At 34.3% G+C, this 23,945-nt stretch overlaps 1 protein-coding gene across 1 annotated transcript; it reads right to left on the bottom strand.

The window, feature by feature from the left end:
• Positions 1-1,008: 1,008 nt before the first annotated feature.
• On the bottom strand, positions 1,009-23,136 carry LOC123559084 (uncharacterized). Its single transcript, XM_053544652.1, has 15 exons — positions 23,119-23,136; positions 22,276-22,957; positions 21,442-21,525; positions 21,206-21,252; positions 20,455-20,558; positions 18,037-18,216; positions 17,256-17,293; positions 16,826-16,845; positions 15,976-16,088; positions 15,487-15,627; positions 12,441-12,487; positions 4,065-4,267; positions 2,811-2,940; positions 1,972-2,227; positions 1,009-1,778 (listed from the first exon to the last, which is right to left on the bottom strand). Exons 1-15 carry the CDS (start codon positions 23,134-23,136, stop codon positions 1,580-1,582), a joined length of 2,262 nt encoding a protein of 753 aa, XP_053400627.1. The 3' UTR covers positions 1,009-1,579.
• Positions 23,137-23,945: the final 809 nt, after the last annotated feature.

Here is a 23,945-nt window from a genome sequence, read left to right as displayed (position 1 = left end):
AAGGTGCAAACTAAATGTGTATGAAACATTACAAAGCTGTTATAGTAAAAGTATTTGAGATCTCATTGTCATCTCATTTGTCTCTTATCTAGATTATTATATTTTGTTTTGCAGAAAAGTGATCACTATATTGCATAATATGTGATGGTTTTATAGCAATATACATTTTTTATCTCATATAAAGTGTACTGATGTAGACAAGAAATATATTCATAAAATACTATCGCATTAATTGGAAAGACCTAGGTAGTTTTTCAGGTACACTGTTTTACATTATCAAGGAAGGATACCATTAATTTTATTTGTTATTAAATAACATATTTATCGCCCCAATTTGAAAAACCTAGGTGCTTTTTAAGATATATACCGTTTTATAATACTAGGGATACCATATTTTTGTTATTGAATAAGTTATTTTGGGCAAGCCGAATTTTAAAGTAAACACTCATGTTTCATTAAATAAAGCAAAATAACTGCAGTGTAACCTCTCTTAAGTATTCTGCTTGGTTGCATTCTATGCATGGATCTTCTTTATGAGTTTTATTGTTATTGACCCTCTACACGTGTTGTGCCATGGGACCAGGATGATAACTGGAGAAGCTCTCGGCCAGTATCTTTCTCCCCAGTTATATATACCTCATATCGACCTCATTAGATGCAAAAGTTATATTATATCAAACAAAATGCATACAAAAAATATTCACTACTTTCTTTATAAACTTGCATGTTATTGAATTTTATCTGTTCATATAAATATTCTCTTTGAATTATATACATCCTATTTTTCTTCCGTAAAGCGCACAGCGGCAATGTTGTTATTGAGAAGTCTTTTACACTTTTCATTTTGTAAAGTTTCTATAGTACTTGCGAAAGTAATTTCGTTAATGTCTTTTATATCTACCTTTTAAGGTAAATTAAATGTACGAAGTTTTCTTTGTTTGATATACAAAAGAGAAAAGACTAAAACCATGTGAATCGAAAGGTCATTTAATAATAAATGACGGAACATATAAACATGATATCATACAACAATGTATAACAAAATATCAAAATTTGTATTAAACATACAACAAGAAATAAAATTGACAGTATATAAACTATATACTGTCTTAGTCATACTGTTGTAATATCAAGGTTGGGTCCTTAACAACTGGCCATAATTATGAAGGAATACATAAACATGACATCATACAACAATGTATAACTAAATTTCACAATTAATTGATATTAACAACACAAATGGTATTATTTTGTATACAAGTCTAAATACTAAATGACTAGCAGTATATTTGAAAATAACTTTACTGCAGAAATATGACATCAATAAGCTTAAGGGATGGGAGGATGGGCAATGAATTTTTTCCTTTGTGTTTTAGTCCAACAAGATGGCTGACGATTTATGCATAAATTATGATAATACTAATCGGACCTTATTGTGCTTACTTATACTTGTATGTAACATGATTCGCTCTCAGAATGGTTCGATCTATCATTCGCGTTATTATAATAAGGTTAATAAGTAAGGTTAAACGTATCCATAAATACATCTATTTGATAATAAATTAATTTTTATAGCCTCCTAATCATTATTCCGTCTTCGAACTGGATTGCATGTTTGAAGACACTGCGCCGCCATGTCTGATGTCCTACAAAATATGGCATCACAAAACACATACAGGCCTTTATTATGTCTGTCCATGTATTCAAAATAGACGAACACAAATCTTGTTTCGTGTGTCGTCTGAGCAATTATATGAGTTGAGGCATCCATTTCACATCTGCAAATATAAGGTTTACAATTTGTATTGAAAAATATTTACATCTTTCATAAATATCTCTAATAAAGGAGCAGTTATAAAACAACTTCATGATGCTTAAAAATGATAATGTATTTGTGTAGGTATATTTAGATTATATAAAAAATTAAGCAGCACCTTATTTGCTGGCAAAATTCTCATAAGCTTATTTTACCCATTCTTGATGAAATAGTACTTCAAATGGTCGGGCGCATCAACTTCCGGCTTGGTGTAACATGTGTTGACCTTCATAGTCGTGCTCCAGTCGGGTGTTGTAGAAAATACCTTTACATAGACACGAGACCCGATGGCAGCATATATTGGGCTATCTGGTATATCTTTCATAAAATTAGAGTCCGAGTATGTAGATATATTTACTGGGTACTGTTCACTGGGAAAGAACACATTGCTGCTATTGTCTGACATGGTATCTAGAAGCGAAAATGTAAAAAGTCCAATTTTTTATTATTATTATTATTATTATTGTTATTATTGTTCCACATTTATAAAAATGATGTTTTAGTTTACATTTTGTAGCTCTTGGGATCTGAAGCATGCTAGAAAGGTTTAGTTTACATCTTGTAACTCTTGGGGATTTAAATCAACACAGGCTTTGATAACTCTCCACTAATGGACACTGTTCGATAGCGGTAAGTTAGATATAACGACATTTATGCTTGTGCTTTGTAACTATGGTATAATGTTTAAAGCTGATGAAAATCTGTAAGTCTGTCGAAAATTACATAAAGACCATGTTACACTGGTCTGTACCTTTATCAAAGCCGACATAGCTGAGTGAAACCTTTTATATGCAGACTGCATTCTCTCATGAAGTATCAGTGTTCCAGCTAGTATTTGAAAAGGGCAGGGTGGTGGTAAAAAGGCACTTTCAGCCGCAATGCGGCGAGCAGGGGAGGGTGTGCGGGGGGGGGGGGGGGGGGGGGGTGTTTTTCCTGTCCTACTTAATGATATATAAAATCATCACTGAAACTTTGTACACACAATAAAACCTACTGATGATATTTTTACTGAAGCCACATTCAACAGGAAATGTCAAGCTGATGTTCCTTATGATGAAAGTATATACTGGATCATGCTCAGCGTAGATCAGTTCATTGATGTACTCATTATTTCCGTCTATTTGCTTTAAATATAAATTAGACGTTAATATAATGATAATGCTGGTAGTACCTGAAATCAGAAAACTGGCGGTGCGAAGAAATTGTGCTTTTTATGGTTTGACAACAACATAAAATCTATTTAATTATCCAGTTCATGCATTTTATGAATAAGTCTGGAGGACAGAACGCAAAAAATGTTCTTAAGAAGTTACGATGGTTTGTGTTCTACCTTCGAACTGTAGTATTGAATCAGCAGGTAGATATTTGACCAACGCTATATTGATTTAGGAACAAAATACTGTAGTTTTCTCTTAGTGCTGTACCGATTTTTTTCTATCACCGTAAACATGCGATTCAATGGGGGGGAGCCGAACTGTTAATTTCTAAAATGTTTTGTTATTGCTCACAAATTAACTTTAGCACACAAAGGCAGTATATCTATTTTTAAGTTCTATCAAAAATGCTATAGATAGTACTAAGTAGGTATACAAAAAGAAGTGTCTGGAGAAGGAGGTAGAACTACTTTTTGGTACTATGGAACAGCTTACTTATGAAATTTGGTGAACAAAGGCGAATACTCGACCCCAAAATGAAAAACGTTGTTTATTTCTATTACTAGTAATACATGCATTCAAATACAAATACAATACAAATGTATTAAACATGCGGTCCAAATTTCTATATATTTCTATATTCATTAATTCATGTTACATTTGACAGTTTATAATCCAACAAACACACAAACATATTGCAAACTTTGGTAGTCTTATTTTTTAACCATATTATACAAATATGCTGTATAAGACTTAATTTTGGCGGCATTTTATTATGGCTCTATTGGTTTTATAAAAACAACGTTTCAGCAGGGTTTTATGATAAGATAACAACTCTATGAGCAATAATGGAATCAGAAAACGGCAAAGATATGCGTAGCTGCACTTGATTACAATCACTGAATGTGTGAAATTAAAAATGGTTTGACGTTCAAAACTGCATCAATTTAAAATAGTGCAAATAAATTCATTTGGAAAAAACCCCGCCAACTTGCAATACCGCCAAAATTAAGTGTAATATATAGCATTCGTTTTCAATAGTTTTCAGATAATGAAACATAGCATTTAACAGCATTGATGTCAGAAAGACTTACCATATCGTGTGTTAAACACTCGTGTAAACCATATTTAAAGAGAAGATGCCTTTTTGTCTCTATACCAGTACATCTATTTTCTCCAAGGTAAATATTAGAAGTGATCAGGCCCGGATAGATTTGACGTAGGATATTCAGGTCAATCACAATATCCCAGGAATACTGGCTACAGCTTACTTTTATAGAATCATTAAGACTTTGACCTGAAATAAATGTACAATGTGGACTTCATGTGAAATATATTTTCATTATATATACTTAAAAAAATGCAAACTAGTTCCGTCCAGTGAATGACGTTACCATGGTAATGACTCAACGTAAACTCATTCCACCTGAAATTAGCTGATAAGTGTATTTATTCTATACCTATTTTATCTATCCAATCGCGGACGTTCATTTGCAACACGTGACCGTACAATATATTACGGTATTTGGATGCACGTGCGTACAAAAATCCTGTATTTTCTGTATTTGGACGCACGCGCGTACAAAAAATCCTGTATTTTCTGTATTTGGACGGTTCAACAGTCCCATGTTAAACATACGATAAAGCCCGAAACGCGTGAAAATGTTCCGAATGTAAATCGGATGAAATAGGCGCTCTATATGTACAGAGTTTGATTATGCGTCTTGAAATAAGGATTTAATTTGAGTTTTTTTTGTTTACAAAACACAAAAACGATTCAAGGGATAGCAGTTCTATCTGATTTAGATATTAAAACGCTCGTTAATAATTAAAAACTTTAAAAATACAGTAAAAAGGATAATCAGATGTTGGAATATTTGAAAAGTCGCTAAAAGAAACCGTTCCGGACGAAACCTAGAAATTGGTATCAGCCCTGACTGTCTGAATAGCTACCTCAGCAGTTTTTATTTAACGGTTAAGAAACAAAATGGAGAAGATTATGAATGACAGCGGACGGGCGGTCAGCACCCAAACTTGTCTGCTCTATAATTCAGTTTTCGTCGGATCCATGCCGTGAATTCCCAGTCCAATATTACCACTTTGTATTTTCGCAGTAGCGGACTGTGGCAAGTCTATATCTGCATGCAGTTCTCGTGTGGCTATCGGTGTGTAACATTATCGTGTTTGCATTAACCGTTAATTGTAGGCTATAGCATTTATTTTTATCCATCGGTATTCAAGAAATTAAAAGTGTTAAAGACCCACCAATACCTATTCCTCCACTTTTTCCTGTCACATGAACTTGGTGTAAATAATCGTGCATACTACTATATTAATTGAATAATATATTTAGACATTAAATACATTGTGTTAGCCCTATATCTGTAACTGTCGAATTGTAACTAGATACTTGTTATTTCTCATTTCTTCATATAAAAAATGTATAATTACCATCATGGAAATACAAAAGATTACAGTTATTTTGTGGTGTGTCTTAATGGTAACTTAACAATAGCCACTACTGACCTTGACATTTTATAGGGAAAATACAAGTATATACAACTCTCAAAATGTACTGGCTAAGTATTTAAAATTAAAGCTCAAATAAGAGCTGGCACTATTAGTGTAACGCCCCCGAAGTCACGAAGTGTGACCAAAAATGCTACAGTTGTCTGTGCAAAATATGCCAGCATAGTTTAGGTATGACTAATTTTCGACCAGATTAAACAAGTTCTCCGAAAGCAATCTTGACCTTGGAGCTAGGGTCTGGGTTTTGAGCATGACACACCAGCTCATCATAGGGAAGAATTGTGACAAGTAATTTCTGATGAATGGCAGAGTTATTGACCGCACAAGAAAGATACAATGTTAAGTCTAAGTGTGGCTTTGACCTTGAAGCTATGGGTCTTGGGCTTGTGTCTGACACGTCATTTTAATATAGGGAACGTTTATGCCATGTAATTTTAAAATCTATTAATCGATGTAAGAGTTATGGAACGGACAAGAAACACACCGTGTAAACTGTCAACCTCTAAATGTGACCTTGACCTTAGAGCTAGTGTTCTGTTTGTTATGCATGACACATTTTCTCGTTATGGGGAATATTTGTGCCAATTCTTTGATGAATGACATAGTAACGAACCTGACATGAAACAAACCCTATTAAACTTTGACTTGACTTCTAAGTGTAAACTTGATCTTGGAGCTAGTGGTCTGGTTCTTGAGCGTAACACATTGCCTCATTATGGTAAACATTTATGCCAAGTTGGTTCAAAATCCCTTCATTGATAACAGAGTTATATACCGGACACGAAAAAGATCCTATTAACCTATGACTTCTAAGTATGACCTTGAACTTAAAGCATGGGATCTGGGTCTTGCGCATGACACATTGTCTGATTATGGTTACCATTTATGCTATGGTATTTCAAAATCCCTTCATCGATGGCAGAAATATGGACCGGACACAAAAAAAGATCCTGTTAACATTTGAACTGTAAGTCTGACCTTGACCTTAGAGCTAGGGGTCTGAGTCTTGCCCATGACACATCATCTCATAAAGATAAACATTTATGCTAAGTAATTTCAAAACCTCTTGATAAATGACAAAGTTACAAACCGGACACGAAACAGACCCTATTAACATTTGACTTCTAAGTGTGACATTGACCTTGAAACTATGGGTCTGAGTATTACACACGAAACGTTGTCTCATTAGGTTAATGTTTATGCCAAACTATTTCAAAATTCCTTCATGGATGGCAGAGTTACAGCCCGAACAAGAATTTACAAAATTACAATCGGACGGACGGACAGACAAGGCGAATTTAATATGCCCACCTTCGAGGAATAAAAAAGAACATACTGTAGTGTAGATAAGAAGTTATTTGCTGAAACATCGTTAAAAGATGTAAGGATGTTTTTGATAAATAAAACTTAAAATTATCAACTGCTTTTGTAAAATTCTTGAAACAGATATATACTTATTAACTTAATAATAACGTAATATATTAACAAAATCTGAAAAGTGGATCCCTCGGAAGCACTAATGACAAGGCTAATTGTGAATATTGCAGACTCAATTTGACTGAGATCGCACTGTAGTTGGTTTATTTTGCACACTAGTCAGCAGTGTGTACATGTATCTAGATAATTTTCAATCATGCTTTGCACGGAATGTCACGGATCAGAGGGATAGAATCACTACAACCCGGCAAACTGTATGAAATCTAAAGTGGTAATATATTCATGGCATGTTCACCAAACTTGCTGACAATGTTTGTGGGCATTACATCTCAGCCAGTTTCGATAACCAGCCAAATTGTACCAGGCACTCTTTGATTATAGTCCTTGAATTACTCGAAAAACGGGGAATTTAGCCTTGTCCGCTCTTTTAAGTCGAACAGTTTTCATCCGATCTTCACCAAACTTGCTGACGATGTTTGTGGGCATAATATCTCAGCCAAGTATTATTACCACCCAAATCGCCAAATGGCTGTTGTAGGGAGGTTGCACCATATACTTTTTTTAATGATGATACGCAGAAAAAAGAACATTCAAAGAATTACGTATATTACGTATGAAGTGAAATAAATATAGAATAAAAAGGTTATTTAAGGTCTAACATTGTTTTGTATAATATATATTTGCACTCATACCAAGCTGGGAAAAACTAGAAAAGGCAGGAATACAATATTCAGTGAAACATTTTTGATTTAAACTATTATTATAGTAAGATAAAATAGATATAGAATAAAAAGGTTATTTAACATTGTACTGTACAATACGAGATATATTTGGACTCGTACCCAGCTGAGAAAACCATATTGAACTCGCCTAGCGGCTCGTCCAATATGGTTTTCTCAGCTGGGTACTCGTCCAAATATATCTCCGTATTGTACAGAACAATGTTAAATAACCTAATAGTCATTATCAGTAGCATAACCATAGTAATAATAATAATAATAATAACATTTTTTTCTGAAGCTGACATACTAAGTGTACAAATACAGATATTTGACAACTTATTTCCAGTATGGCCTTCAACTGATATACATTCACACATACACACAATCATACGGTCAATTTATAATTTAACATTTATACAAAAATACACATATCAGAATTACTTAAATTTTTTCGATAAACACGTCTCAAATTAAAGAAGTCTTAAATAAACGTAATATAACAATAACTATGTTTTAAAAGAATTACCATGCGTCACAAAGATTATACATGACAATTAAGATACATACAGAAAAGAAAGTCTGCCCTATAAGATAATAAATAGTACCAGATTTGAATAATAAGATAATATGAATATTATTATTATTGGAAACGAATACAGTAACATCAATTCAACAAAATTCTTGTAATTACAAGTAATTAATTGCTAAAAACTATTGTAACAAGAGAAAATTCTTTAATTCATGCTAGAAAGCAGTTATATTATTATTATTATTATTATGAAGTTTAATGTAAGAAGGAAGTGAATTCCATATGTGTGCAGCTTTGTAGCTAAATGTTTGTTTCAGGTAGTTCGTTTTAGGTTTAACAATAGAAAGATCCATGTTTTCGATTGAGCGCAGACTGTAATGATCATTATGAACAAAATGTAGTAAATCTGAAATGTATATAGGACATTCTCCTGTTTTACTTTTGTACACTAATAATGAAATATGTTATTTGCACCTGTTCTCAAAAGATAGAAGTTTTGAATTTCTTAATACTTCATCAAAGTTGCTACACTTTGATTTTGTAATTATTTTTATAGCGCGTCTCTGCAAAGATGTAATTTTATCAGTGTCCGATTTGTGACAAAGTCCCCAGACGCGTACGTACATGCTAGCAAACGGATGAGTGCAATATCTTTACCTATTCTTCGCTTTGTTGAACTAAAACCAATTTCTTTGATATAGTTCTTTTAATCCAGTTTTTTGTCTTAAAAAGGAGCTAGACCAAATGATACTGGTTTTTCGTACAAAATATTGACTTCAGTGTGATTTTTAGATCGTAGGGATGCTCTATATTAGTTGTAAAGGAGATGTCAGCTATAAATGAAACTAAAATCTGAATATAATCATTTTCTTATTTTGAAAATTACAAAACGTTTGGTTTAATAAAGCAATTTATTCCGCCATTATTATGTTAGGTCTAGTTAGAAGTTTTTCACAGCTACAGTTCTCAGAATCAGTATTCTCCTTATATACCTTGTCTTGTGTCCAAGTTAAGACCGACAGCTTGGTTCAAAATAAATATACTAGATGGCATGTGTAACAAGAGCTGTCCCAGGAAACAACGCGTTCGGCTATTCCGATGTTGGATAGTGAGAAAAAAACCAGAGCTATTTATGGAATGACATATGTCCGCACAATACTGCTTTATTTGAGGAGGCGCCATATAACCTATACTGTGTTGGTGCGCCGTAAAACCCAAAATTGTTTGAGGAATGGCTCGTGTTTCTAAATTGACTTTATTAAAAGAAAATTATATAAACGATAGGTTTGTGTGTGTGTTTGTGTCTGGTGTGTTTTAAACAAATTAAAATGAAATATAAAAATATTTTAAGACGGAGGATTTTGCCAAAGTTATGAACCTTGTGTCATGAAATGTGTGTAATTATTTCTACCAGGGTAGATTTCTAGGAAGCACAGAGCACTACAAAACATTTTTCCAGATGGTTATATATATACTGGCCATCTCCAGCATGTTTTCATTATTTGTCTCTTCAGAGAATTGATAGTACAAGAAATATGAATTTGAACATGCCCCATGCACAACTACTGTTGTTACTGATCACTTGTGTGAAGTTTCATTAAATTGTGTCAAGGGGATGAGGAGAAATGGTGCGCACAAGATTGTGTCTATGTATATAGTATAGTAACAAAAAACAAAGTCCCATAACTCTGCATTTTTTCTGAAAGAACCTAACATGCCCATGCACAACTACTGTTGTTATTGATCACTTGTGTGAAGTTTCATTAAATTGTGTCGATGAGGAGAGATGGTGCGCACAAGATTGTGCCTATGTATATAGTATAGTAACAAAAAACAAAGTCCCATAACTCTGCAATTTTGTTTTCTGAAAGAACCTAACATGCCCCATGCAAAAATACTGTTGTTACTGATCACTTGTGTGAAGTTTCATTAAATTGTGTCAAGGGGATGAGGAGAGACGGTGCGCACAAGATTGTGTCTACGGACAGACATACGGACAGACAGACAGACGAACGGACGGACAGACAGACAGACAGACAACCTGAAACCAGTATACCCCCCATTACAACTTTGTTGTAGGGGGTACAATTACATACATTATTAAAGGAGAGCAATTCCATTCTCAACACGAAACAAACTGTATTTATTTTGTTTCTTTGTTTGTTTGTTCGTTTCTGGTTCAACTCCATTTTTCAACAGTATTTAAGATTTTGTTATTTTATGTTACATGTGTGAAAAAGATGTGAATTCAAAGATTTTTTAAATGCGGACAGTGAGCTTGAATCTCAGGTTTGCTGGGAGGGCATTCCAAAGATTTTTAGCTGCATGCTTGAAACTTCTGCCACCATACTTTACTGTTCGACTCCTTAGAACAACCAGACACTGGGCCATTTGCCAACCTTAAGTCTCTACGAGGCTTGTACACGTCCAGCATATCGACAATGCACTTGGGAGATTCTTAGTGCATGGCTTTGTATATAAGTGTCAAGATTTTGAACTCATTTCGGTGCTGAACGGGAAGCCCATGCAACTCCTTCAAGATTGGTGTGATGTGATTGTATCGCGGAGTCTTGGATATGATGTGGACCGCTGTATTTTGTACACACAGAAGTTTTGCAATGAGACTTTGGAAATTCCATACAGCAGCGGGTTACAGTAGTCTACTTTCGATGTAACCAGAGAGTTCACAAGAGACTCGGTAGCATCAGCTGTGATGTACTGCCTAATGTGGCCTATTTGCCGAAGTTGTGCATAACTAGCTCAACAGAGAGAGTTAAAATGCTGAGTCATGACCATGTCTAAATCAATTCTAGCACCGAGATTCTTCACACAAATTGATGGTTTAATCCGAGAGTGCCCTACTTTCACGCAGATATCTTCGGGTATTTTTATATGATTGACTTCAGATTTGTCAGTATTGAGCTTCAGCATGTTCTGATGCATCCAAAAGACTATGTTTTTGAGACAGATCTCAATTCGAGATAGGGCTTCATGTTGGTAGGAAACATTTTTTGACTCACACGACAAATACAGTTGTTAGCCGTCAGCATAAAGGTGATGATTCAGTCCGTGGCTACTGAAGATTAAACCGACGGATTTTGTGTACATGATATAGTGCTTCGGTCCAAGGACAGATCCTTGTGGTACACTGTATTTCATGTTGACTGGAGTAGACAGTTCGCCATTTACTGATATTGTTTGGTAGCGCTCATTTAAATAAGAAGTCATCCACTCTAAAAAGACTTCTGGTTTTCCAATGATCCCGAAGTCCTTGTCTTTTAGCAACCTTTCATGATCGATAATATCAAACGCAGCTGATAAGTCAAGCATTATCAAAATTGTGATTTCGTTTTGATCCAGGGATTGAAGAATGTCTTTTTGAAATTTGAAGAAGGTTTACAACTATAAAAGTTCTATGTATTATTGCTACGCCACCGCCACGGCTGCCATTACAGCGGGGGACATGCCTGTTTGTAACCATCCGGAACAAGTTCACTTAAGGAGTATATAATGTGAAGACATACGCAGTTGCCCGTAGCCATATACGAAGCCCCGAAAGCCGCAAGGAAAATCGTCTAATTTATCACACGGCGCCTGGGTTATGCGAATTAGGTATTAACAATGTTATACTCCGCTGGACATTTACTTGAGACAAAATATCTTAGTTTAAAAGAGATTTTAGATGACTAAGATAATCAAACAGTAAAGACAAAAGTGTGAAGTGTGAAAAGCTGACAGTTCTTTTTATTGTATTTACATCACAGTATATCTACTCTTACCTTTCTTAGCATCACAATCATCTAATATAAACAAAAGTATCATCATGTGCATTAAAATATAAATATTTTATTGAACAAAGATATCAACTACACCCTTAACTGAATTCATAGTTCGGTTGAATTGCCTTTTCCAATTAAAAGAAAACAATACTTGAAGATACTTTACATGGAAATGATAAGATGTTTAATACAATGCTCATATTACGCCCATGTATAAACAGCTTCTAATATCATTGATACGCAAAAATGTTACTCAAGCCTTGTTACTACCATAGTTTACTGACCATTGAAGGCTGCAAAGAGACCGATTTAAATTCAGTTATTTAGCATACAGATAGCAAGTCTGAGTTTTACTTGAAACGTGAAGCTAATTATAACGTTACCATTTTACTTTTTCTTTTGCTATTATTGTTTTATTCAATTAAGTTTTAATTAGGATTAAAAGCAAGATCAAGAAGAAAAAAATATCTCTACCTTGGACATCCACGACCATACAGTGTTGCTGTGTAGACGACGTTGAACTGTAATCAAACAATACTAAAGTAAGTGTCTTGGTGGCGACTCGTAATTTAAAAATACAGTTGATTATTATGAATATTCAGAATAATAAATTGCCCGCCCTCTTAGCCAAATAAAGACAGCGCAGATCTATGGATCATGCAGTCGTGATTTCGATCCCAGCGCGAGGCGTGCGTTCTTCGTTACGGCATTGTGAAACATTCGAAATCCATATCTGACTCATGTGAGAAAACTGGCTGTAACATGCAGAGAACAGAATCCAGAAACACTGGTTAGGTTAACTGCCAGTCGTTACATAACTGAAATACTGTTGAACAACAGCGTTTAACCCAAAACAAACAAATAAACTAACAAACAAACAAACAATGAAAAACTCATTGAAAGCAGGAGTACATTGAAGGCAGTCAGAGCTAAACATCGCAAAACATACTACAAACAGAAAATTAAGAGGGAAAAATGCTGCAGACAAAATGGTCCAACTTAAAACATTTTATGTTTTAGTAACAGTTAGTATTAATCACAGATACACGTCAACATAAGACATTTAAAGATACAAATGAAGACCAAAGAAAACGGCCAGATGTATTTGCGGTGTACTTTAGAGGCAGAACAAAAGTGTTGTGCATTACAGTAACGTTACTTTATTGTATTTAAATGAATTTACCATACACATGCAAACTCAATATTCCGCGATGATATCACAAATAATACGCACGTCAGTTACAGGCGGAGAACAGGTTAGTATTGGAACGAATCTAGGAAAAGGGTTACTTAATGCGCAAGGAGTTGAACGCTTTATATAAAGTTTTGAAAAAGAAACTGATCCAAGAAGATTTTTATCATGTTTATATATTGATAAAATATGCATACTAAATGAGAGTTTAAAGTGGTTCTGTATACACGAAGCATGACTGCTGCTCACGAAGTTCAAACTCGTAAATACAGAGACTTGGTTGTCGGAAAAGAATATCGGCGAATATCCGTGTATAACTAAGTCGTTACACCATCAAAAGATAAGTTAAACGTAAATTGACGAATATTTGCAATGATAACGGTTTAACTTAATGCTTAGTACCAAAGTAGGTAAAGTGATAAAATAAAAATCACTAGATCGCATTTTCCCCAGAATAATAACTTCATTGACTCTGCCATAACAGAATAACTCGATATTGTCCAACTTTAAGGCAAAAATACTGCTATGATATACGTCTCGTATGGGGGAATAAAAATCATTTACATGTACAAAGCTTATTTAAAACCCAAAAGACTAGCCATCTTTAAAAGTTAGTCATGAGAATTTTACCCAGAGAAAATAACTGTTTGCCGAAATTCTCGAAAACTCCTATTTTATTTGCTGAACTGCTAAGTTAGCAGTCTATGACATTTTTATGGTTAATCTTTTAGCACTTATACTGGTATAGAATGGGAATGGTAGTAGGAGCCTTTTTAAATTGATTGATAATTCATAGCCAATAGTTTTTTTCCTAGTAGACGTCTTACTGATTAATTACTATGAGTATTGTGTACTGGAAGAAACCCGAACAACACCGATTCCAAAACAGTACCACGAATTTTCAACTCGATAGTAATTCTATACACAGTTTTATTCATTTTCTTTTTCACACGTTTAACCGTAATGCGACGCTGTCGGCGCCGCTTCGCGGCGACGGTAGCTCTGCTATTAAAAGCTTTTGTGTGCCTCTGGAACTGGAAGACAAATTTCTAATTTGTATCGGTGCCTGCGCCACATTTCAAGAGAAGTTAGTTCAGCCGGTAGAGATTTAGCTCCACAAGCCATGGACTGGTTGCAATTTTATTTTTCTCACTCTTTGATATAATTGATAGGTTGTTTGATTGCCGTTGCATAGTTATAATGTTGAAAAATACATAAATACCCAACACAGAAGAAATCGTGAATAAATGATTTTGTCTATTTTCTTAGACAATGTATAACTAATATTGACCCATATGTAATTGTTTACCATTTTCCTTTATAATACCTGTTATGTATTTAATATATTTGTATCGGGTGTAATACGAGAGTTGTCCCAGAAAATCGTAGACTTTTTTATTATTTCGAAAATAAGCGACGCATAAAACAATTTTTTAACTGATGATATTTTATTGTATAAAATCGAATATCTGTCATATTATTTGAGAACTTTTTTAAATAATGGACGGCAGACAGTGCCAGATGGCGCACGCTCAATTTTCCCACTTCATTTTAAATTAAACTAACTTACTCGTTATACACCTCACAAGATTAAAATTTATATTATCGTTAAGAGCAACGTGTTGTGTAATTATTTGCGTTTCAAGACTTTGACATCACTTATGTTGAAATTATGACGTAAATTTTAAAGTAATGGTCGCATGCCATTTCAGAAATGGTGACGTCAGATAAGTTTGCGGCGCAAAAAGTATTAAAGTTTTATGTTGCCCTCTCTTTGAATCACTCGCCTAACCTTCCTTAAAACGATTTTGTCACGTAAGAAAAGTGTCCTGCCAAACTTCCCGAATTTTCAAATCCTCGTTTTACTAGCGGAGGGGTCATACTGCGATCTACATATTTTTTTTTTTATAAATTTGCTGCGCCGCGAAATTATCTGACGTCGCAATTTCTGAAATGGTGTGCAATCATTACTTTCAAAATTACGTCACTGTTTTAATGTAAGTGATGTCAAAGACTTGAAATGCAAGATAATTACGCGCCACAAATTGCTGTTAACAACGGTGCAAATTTTAATCCTGTGAGACATATATCGGGTAAGTTACACGAATTTAAAAGGAAACCACTTCTTTTTGTAGTGGGAAAATTGAGCGTGCGCCGATTAGGCCTGATTAAAACTCAAATAATATGACAGAAATTTAACTTTAAATTCTATAGTCCTGTAGAGTATAAAATGAAATAACATCAGTTATAAAATAATTATTTTATGCGTCGCTTATTTTCGAAATAATAAAAAAGGCTACGATTTTCTGGGACAACCCTCGTACTTACGAGAAACACAGGTTCTGTTTTCCCGTTGAGTTCTTTGACGGTATATATACAACCTCATAATTGCAAAAAGATGAACTGGTTGAACTTGACTGCAACACCACAACGGGAGAACTAGTTGGTTCCACGCTCAAATTCGGATCACTGAAAATTAAAGCAACATATAGTTTCCATTGTTTCAGGTAACATAAACATTCTAAGTTGTTTAGCTTGAATGGTCATATCTAACATTTTATCTTTATTCCTGATGAAATTCAAAATGGAATTTCAAGGATGTGATAACGAACATTCCGTTTCAGTATCAATTCTCTAGGCGTTTGTCGGAATTTTGCATTTGGTATGACACGCACTTCTTTGATCTTTTGTGGGGTATAATTACAAGTTCATTCTTAGCTGGATGAATAAATAACTTGCTGAAAACATTTAAAATTCGGGATCTAAAACCACCAATGTTAAACATGTACGTGAAATTTCGTTTTTGTGAATTCTTACCAGGGTCCGGGCCGAGTTTTCTTGAGTTCAAGTTGGTAATGACATATCTGTTTATATGAACAATTCATTGTGGAATTTTCTGGCAAAGTTGGTGGGTAGTTGAAAATTCCGGGCTACAAAATTATAAATTAATTTATATATACAGAGCTGTCTTTGAATAATACAATGAGAGAATTTCAACATATATAACTTTACACTTTATAGCTATTACTATAGGTAAAATATCATGCTTATCTTTCATGATTAACACTGAAGTTGAAAGCAAACTGGCAGTCCTTATTTTTTAAGTATCTTCAGGAGAGTAAGACAATTTTGATCTTGCATGCATAAGGATCAAATTTCCATTCTATATTTTGTCTTTTGATTTGATTTAAGTAAATATTGCACCCAATTTACCCGCGCTTACAATAATAATTCAATGTGATGTTCATCGTTTTGCTCAATAACATTTTGTTTTGGATTTAACGTCGCACCGACACATGGCAGGTCATATGGCGATTTTCCAGCTTTAATGGTGGAGGAAGACCCCAGGTACCCCTCCGTGCATTTTTCTAATCACGAGCGGGCACCTGGGTAGACCCACCGACCTTCTGTAAGCCAACTGGATGGCTTCCTCACATGAAGAATTCAATTTCTCGAGTGAGGCTCGAACCCACATCGACGAGGGGCAAGTGATCTGAAGTCAGCGACCATAACCACTCGGCCACGGAGGCAACATGTAAATAATCTATATATTTGCATAAACTAGCATTTGTTTGCAACTCTTACAAAGTCTATGATGCTAATATGCCCCCATCAAATGAAAATATTTGTTAAATTTCTATAAACAGACGTAGTGTCAGTTACTTACTGGGGTTGTCTCATCCTGGACTGCAAAAACAATAGTATGATATTAAATTTAACTATTATACATGTATAATGTGAGTTGCTGAAAGGTACACAAATTAACCCTTAAAGTTATAACCCTGTTCAAAATTACCGTTAAAAGAAAGCAAATAACTTTGTAGATTTGTAGAAAACAGTCTAATGAACAAATGTATCCGGCTAATGTCTTCGTGAATGGACGTTTCTTGCGTTGCTGTAGAAAAATGACCTTCCTATTACATTTGATACGTAATCTTATCTGGCCACTATTATAACTTTAAGTGACACCATACTATATCTAATCACAATGCCATTTTGTATATAAATATGTAACGAAGTTCACATGTTTAACAAAATACTAAATAACACATAATCACGAATAAAAATATATATTAAGTTCAAGTACACCTAGCTACCTCCTTGAATTTTATAACACAACTCATCTGCATTGAGACTGAAATATAAAAATAAAGGAAATATCAAATAAAGTCCCATTTCGTTGCATTAAAGTTAACAGAAGTATACAAGCAGGTTACAAAATATGTGTATGCTATATAAAACGTCATAGTTCTTCTGCTCGAAATTATCGTGTATTTATGCAACGTAACCGCGTACTTAGCAAAGGCATTATTTTTGTTTTGTTTTTAACATCTAATATCATTTTTAACATGGACCTTCTTTGTGTTTCAGAACTGACTACTGAATACTTTTTAATAAGCAATTTTATAAAGTTATACTAACTATATTAGAAGTACATTGTGTTTAAAAGAAGTCTATCGACAAGACACGCTACTTTTTGTTGCTAAATGCGTATATAATCCCTAAACAGCAGATAAAGCTAATATATTTCTCTGATTCTTCACCATTGTGATTTTCGGTTACTGTCAGAACTATAACTGGATTTAAGCTGACACTTTGTTGATTTTTTTAAATATTCAAAACAATGCGATGTACGTGATACTTAGTTTATACTAATTTGCTTTAGCTCGACTGAGATGAAAGCTTCAAGCTTTTTGGAACCACTCTCGAGTCCGCTTCCTGGACAAACCAGGATGGTTACAAGACTTTTTTCTATGTGCATTTGATGAGTCATCCCCGAGGTTTGCAAGGTACAAATACTTTACAAAAGATAATATGCTGTTGCATGAAAGAATATTTTGAATGAATTTTATCAATAAATAATCCTTTAAAATATACCGTTGGTAGTCCTTTGTTTGTACACAGTATTCATACAACTTTATCTGAGGGGGTGACACTGTTATCCATGCTTCGTATGGACATCTTGTCCTGTTAGTACATGTTGAATCTTTAATCTTAACCTGGATGGGTGTAGTCACTCTCAGTTCGTGATCATAATCTCCATGTTCTACCATAGGACTGAAAAGGTAGAAGCATAGTGTTTTATATAATCGCGTGGGCAGATTTGTTTTGTTTAAAGTGCCATTAGTTTGCTCACTTTTACGGGTCTTTTACGGAATGAATCTACAGATCAAACGTTCATTTGCCCACTTCTGCGGTATAGTAAAAATATCGGTACATATTGATTTATTTAAAACTTTCTTGATTTTAGGTCTAAGCATCCTTAAGTTATCATTCGGAAACCGTTTTACTGTTCCGGGTCAGTGTGACCTTGACCTTTGACTTTCTGATCTCAAAATCAAAAAGGATCATTTGATGGTTATGACCTATTTTCCTATTAACTTTCATAAGGATAAAGCATTCTTTAGTTATTAACCGGAAACCCTTTAACTGTTTCTGGTCACTGTGACCTTGACCATAGACCTACTGGCCTCTAAATCAATAGGAATTATCTGCTGGTTATAATCAACCTTCCTTTAAACTTTCTTGATCCTAGACCTAAACGTTCTTGAGTTATTGTCCAGAAATTGTTTAACTGTTCCGGAACAGTGACCTTGACCTTTTACCTACTGACCTCAAAATCAGTAGGAGTCATCTGGTTATCATGATCAACCTCTCTATCAAGTTTCGTGATCCTAGGCCCAAGCGTTCTCCAGTTATCGTCCCGAAACGATTTAAATTTTCAGAGTTACAGAGACTTTGACCTTTGACCTACTGACCTCATAATCAATAAGGGTCATCTGATGGCCATGATTAACGTTATTAATAACTTTCTTGATCCAAGGCCCAAGCATCTTGATTTATCATCCGGAAACCGTATAAATGTTTCTGGTCACTGAGACCTTGACCTTTGACCTACTGGCCTCAAAATCAATAAGAGTCATTTGCTTTTTATGACCAATTTCCCTATCAACTTTCATAATTCTAGGACCAATCATTCTTGGGTTATCTTCCGAAAGCCGTTTAACTGTTACTGGTCACTGTGACATTGACCGTTGATTTACTGGCCTTAAAATAAACAGAAATGATATGCCAGTCATTATCAACCTCCTTTAAGCTTCTTGATCCTAGACCTAAACGTTTCGGATACCCTTTAACTGTTCTGTGCCACTGTGACCTTGACCCTTGACCTACTGACCTCATAATCAATAAGGGTCATCTGATGGTCATGATTAACATCACTAATTACTTTCATGATCCTAAGCCCAAGCATTCTTGAGTTATCATCCGGAAACCGTTTAAATGTTTCTGGTTACCGAGACCTTGGCCTTTAACCTACTGGTCTAAAAATCAAGGAGTCATTTGCTGGTTATGACCAATTTTCCTATCAACTTTCATGATTCTAGGACCATGCATTCTTGAGTTATCATCCGGAAACCGTTTCACTGTTCTTTGTCACTGTGACCTTGACCTTTGACCTACTGGTCTTAAAATTTACAGAAATTATCTGCTGGTCATTATCAACCTTCCTTTAAACTTTCTTGATCCTAGACCTAAGCGTTCTTGAGTTATCATCCGGAAACCGTTTCACTGTTCTGGGTCACTGTGACCTTGACCTTTGCTCTACAGATACCTCTCCTTCTTCGAAGGGGTCATAATAATTTATGATGACGAGGAACTTCTTACGTTCAAGTAATATCGTTATGAATAAAGTTCTGTTCTGTTCTTAATATTGTGGCGGTTTGGAAATAATTACTTTAGTTCTAATTAGCTTGGACAGTGTCCTCGGGATCAATGCATACTTTTTGTTATGCAGAGACAAATCAAGTCTGAAATTATTCTATTCCCTTGTGTTCGATGTGTGCAGATGTTTGGGTTTTTCATTTATTGCAACTAATTTTGATCAAAATATAAGATTATCCTTAAGCAAGTAAAAATATGAAAAATGAAACAATTAAACCGTAAAGCTTCAATGCCCTAAGAAGAAATTACTACATATCTATTTGGACACAAAGGGTGTCACAATAGTCGTGTTAAACGTTAAAGGATCTGTCCTTCAAATGAATTATTAAAAACACTAGTAACAATATACATGTAACGTATTTCTGTAGTTAAAATGGTAGACTACCGACTGATTATCTGCATTTTATACAGTGATAAAATACAGTGATCATAATAGCACTTTTGTATCATAGAAAGAAATAGAATAAGAATTGTTTTCATTACAATGTTGCCGAATAAGATGAACAGGTATTTTAAAGATAGGTGGTAATGGTCCTACTGTTCGGTAAAACAAGTTCAGCGAAAATATATTACCCTTGGTCGGGTTTTCCATCCACTGGAAGGATGATAGTACAAGATTTGTTGATCTTGCATCGAATTATCTGTGGGATGATGAACTCTGTAAACGCAGGTGGGGACTGAAATCGCGAAATAAATATCTAAGTTAACGTTATATAAGTGTACTAACCACGATATCGTTCTACTCACTTAAACGTTACAATTTAATCAGTGACAGGATTGTTAAAGGCACTGACATAAAACGCTGAAGAATGAAATAGACTAATGCTCTTACTACGGTGCCCCTAAAGTGACATGTTACACACTTTTTTTCCAATTAGGTAATGTGAGACTTTTTTTATTTCGTTTAAACGAAATAAGTTATTTCGTTTAAACGAAATGATTTCGTCCAAACGAAATAATGATTTCGTTTAAACGAAATAACTTATTTCGTTTAAACGAAATCATTTCGTTTAAACGAAATAAGTTATTTCGTTTAAACGAAATCATTTTGTTTAAACGAAATCATTTCGTTTAAACGAAATCATTTCGTTTAAACGAAATAAGTTATTTCGTTTAAACGAAATAAGTTATTTCGTTTAAACGAAATGATTATTTCGTTTAAACGAAATGATTTCGTTTAAACGAAATAAGTTATTTCGTTTAAACGAAATGATTATTTCGTTTTAACGAAATGATTTCGTTTAAACGAAATAAAAAAAGTCTCATATTACCTAATTGGAAAAAAATGTGTGTAACATGTCACTTTAGGGGCACCGTATCTTACCTGCTCAGTCGCTGTTTTAATTCCAGTATGCGTCCTCGATCCACCTCCTTAAAATGAAAGGAATGTGTTTACTGTTTCATGTTCATATAATTAATATGTTACATGCAACGTTTACAGTAATCATTAAGACGTGAAGTTTTACCTTTATACATAGTAAATAACTTTTTAACAATATGATAAGTGAAGAAGTTGTTTTTACTGTGATAATAAACGTTTGTGTTAGAACAATACTCAACTATTATCGCATTTCTTTCCCGACCAACCTTCAGAGCATATGCAAAGATTTGAGTGACATTTCCCATGATCACAATGGCATGACGCTGAAAAAAAATCAAATACAGTAATAAGACAGATAAATTAAAATAATCAGAAGGTTCTAAGTGGTTTATGCTGTTCATATTGAAAACTCTACTCCTAAGAAGCAGTTCTATTTTTCTAAGAAAACATGTTTTTATGAAAGAAAGAATTTCTACTCGTCAAAGTTGTTGATGGTGAGTGTCGTAGATTTAGCTGTCGTTGACTTTGTTGTTGGTGCTGTAGGTTATCTAGGAAAGCAACCGAAAAACTGTTGACTAACAGTCTATACAATTTGCTCATATTCTTTAATCACTCGATTTTCGGAGAATGCATGAATGCCAAGTCTTGAACAAAATTTTAATTCCATCTCTCAATATCAACCACTTTATAGTTCGATATGAAACTAACTCTTTGTCAAAAAATACTTAAATGTGACGTATAACTCTTTATGATTTTTTTTCGCATCTTTTTGCATTCAGATTTGTAAACCTATACATTTTGTGAGTAAAACTTTTGGGTACAGGAGACTTCATTCTGGCTGCAATCCTTGTTGTAAATGATAAATGAAATGACATTTTATTTCTTTTAGTGACTTTTATCGTTTTGTAATCTGTTACATCTTTTGAGATTTCAAGGACCAGTCCAAAATTCAATGCTTCTATACTTCATAAATATAATGAAAAAGATACAATCCTAAAAAGATTTTAGTGAATAAAATTTCACTAAACATTATGTACACCTTAAGCTCGTCTTCAGTAAATCGTAAAACTTACAAACACATAATCTGTTGTCCGTTCCTTGGTAACCTGGATTACACCGACATTCACCGGCGGCAATGTCCCAAGTTCCATCACTCATACATCTGTATACTGGTCTCTCAAATATTGATGAGTTTGGAACACACTGTCCTTCTACTTCTACACTGGACGAAATATCTTTTCCAGCAGGGGTTGCAGGATATAGTGCATAATGATGCGTTATTTCGGGGCATATTTTGTAATACACCTTTACTGAAACGAGTGACACACAAGATCCAAGGTCTTGAAATGCAAAATAAATTCCCTGTAGTCCTCGTTTTAGGGATATAAAACGTGTTTCCGTATTAAGAAGAACGTCTGAAGCACTCTCGCCTAAGCAGGTAGCAGCTACTTTATCTACTAAATTGTACGAGATATCGTCCCATGACGGCATGTCTTTACTTGCTATATCCCTATCCGTTTGGTATGAATATAAATTAAACGATTCTCGACAATGACTGGATTTACCTGGGGCTGAGACACGTGCACATTTTCTCATTGTGAATTTAGTTTCTATATAAAGACTTTTTGAACCCTGCACATTTATAAATGGTGTTCTGAGCCAGTTGTTTACGTTGTCACTTCTTATATAACACGATGTGTACACTTCCAAAGGCGAATTTGAAACTTCAATGACATATGTAGATACTTCGTTCCACTGTTCAAAAAGAAAAATACGTTTTAGAATAAACAAATTGATATTTGAATCATGAGTGCCTAGCACGTGTTATTAAATTATTTTTATTTTGGGTTTAAACCAATTCCAACATTTTCCGTCATTTAACATTTTGAAGGTATTATTACTAACACTTAACAAACACCTTCGTCATTTAACATTTTGAAGGTATTATTACTAACACAGTAATCATTAAGACGTGAAGTTTTAACAAACACCTTAGATGAGAAAAAAATTTGGTCTAGTACACGTGTATTGACAGTATATATTTCTGTCTTTCTATATTCGGTTAGGGTGGTTTAAGATTATTTGAGGTACTGAGGCTGGCTGAATCCAAGAGGCTTCTGTACATTCCTACGTAATTTTTTACTATATTACACGTATTTTTTATCTGAAGAACTGTGAGCGGCTTTCAAGTTTAAAAATGATATCAGTTAGATAAAACCATAAAACGCAAAATCAAAAATGGCATAAGTTAAACAAAATGATAAAAAAGAATAAATGCTATAAAGTCTTTCTTGTGTTCTGGCTTGCACTGAGACACACCGGCTGCGTTTGGTGTGGTACATATTTCTAGAGTGTCGTATTATAACGTCACGTGAAAGTGTTATTAATTGTAATCTCCCAATGCTACTGCACGTGAAGATTATCTTCTCCTCAGGAGCGGTACCCGAAACGCGATTACGCATAAAGCGCACTAGTTGAAAGTGGATCCTCTGATCTGTTATATAGTCCCTCAACAACTTGGTGTAGCAAATGAAATACATTTCTCAAAGGCAACTAGATATAGATTTGATCCAAACCTAATTTAGTTAATCGTAACTGAAACAGATAGCGTGTCGTCCAAGTGTAAAGGAGTTGAACACTAAACATGTGTATCTCAAAAGTAAGAAAAATATTAACATGGAATTCAAAAGAAAAAACTGTATATTGCAGATGGATGGGGTATTTTTAGTATAATTAATATTTG

Source organism: Mercenaria mercenaria, chromosome 5 (assembly GCF_021730395.1).
Source record: "Mercenaria mercenaria strain notata chromosome 5, MADL_Memer_1, whole genome shotgun sequence".
In the NCBI taxonomy this organism is placed as follows: Eukaryota; Metazoa; Mollusca; class Bivalvia; order Venerida; family Veneridae; genus Mercenaria; species Mercenaria mercenaria.
The sequence above is the reverse complement of the archived record's forward strand: the minus strand, read 5'-3'. Positions and strand labels throughout refer to the sequence as shown.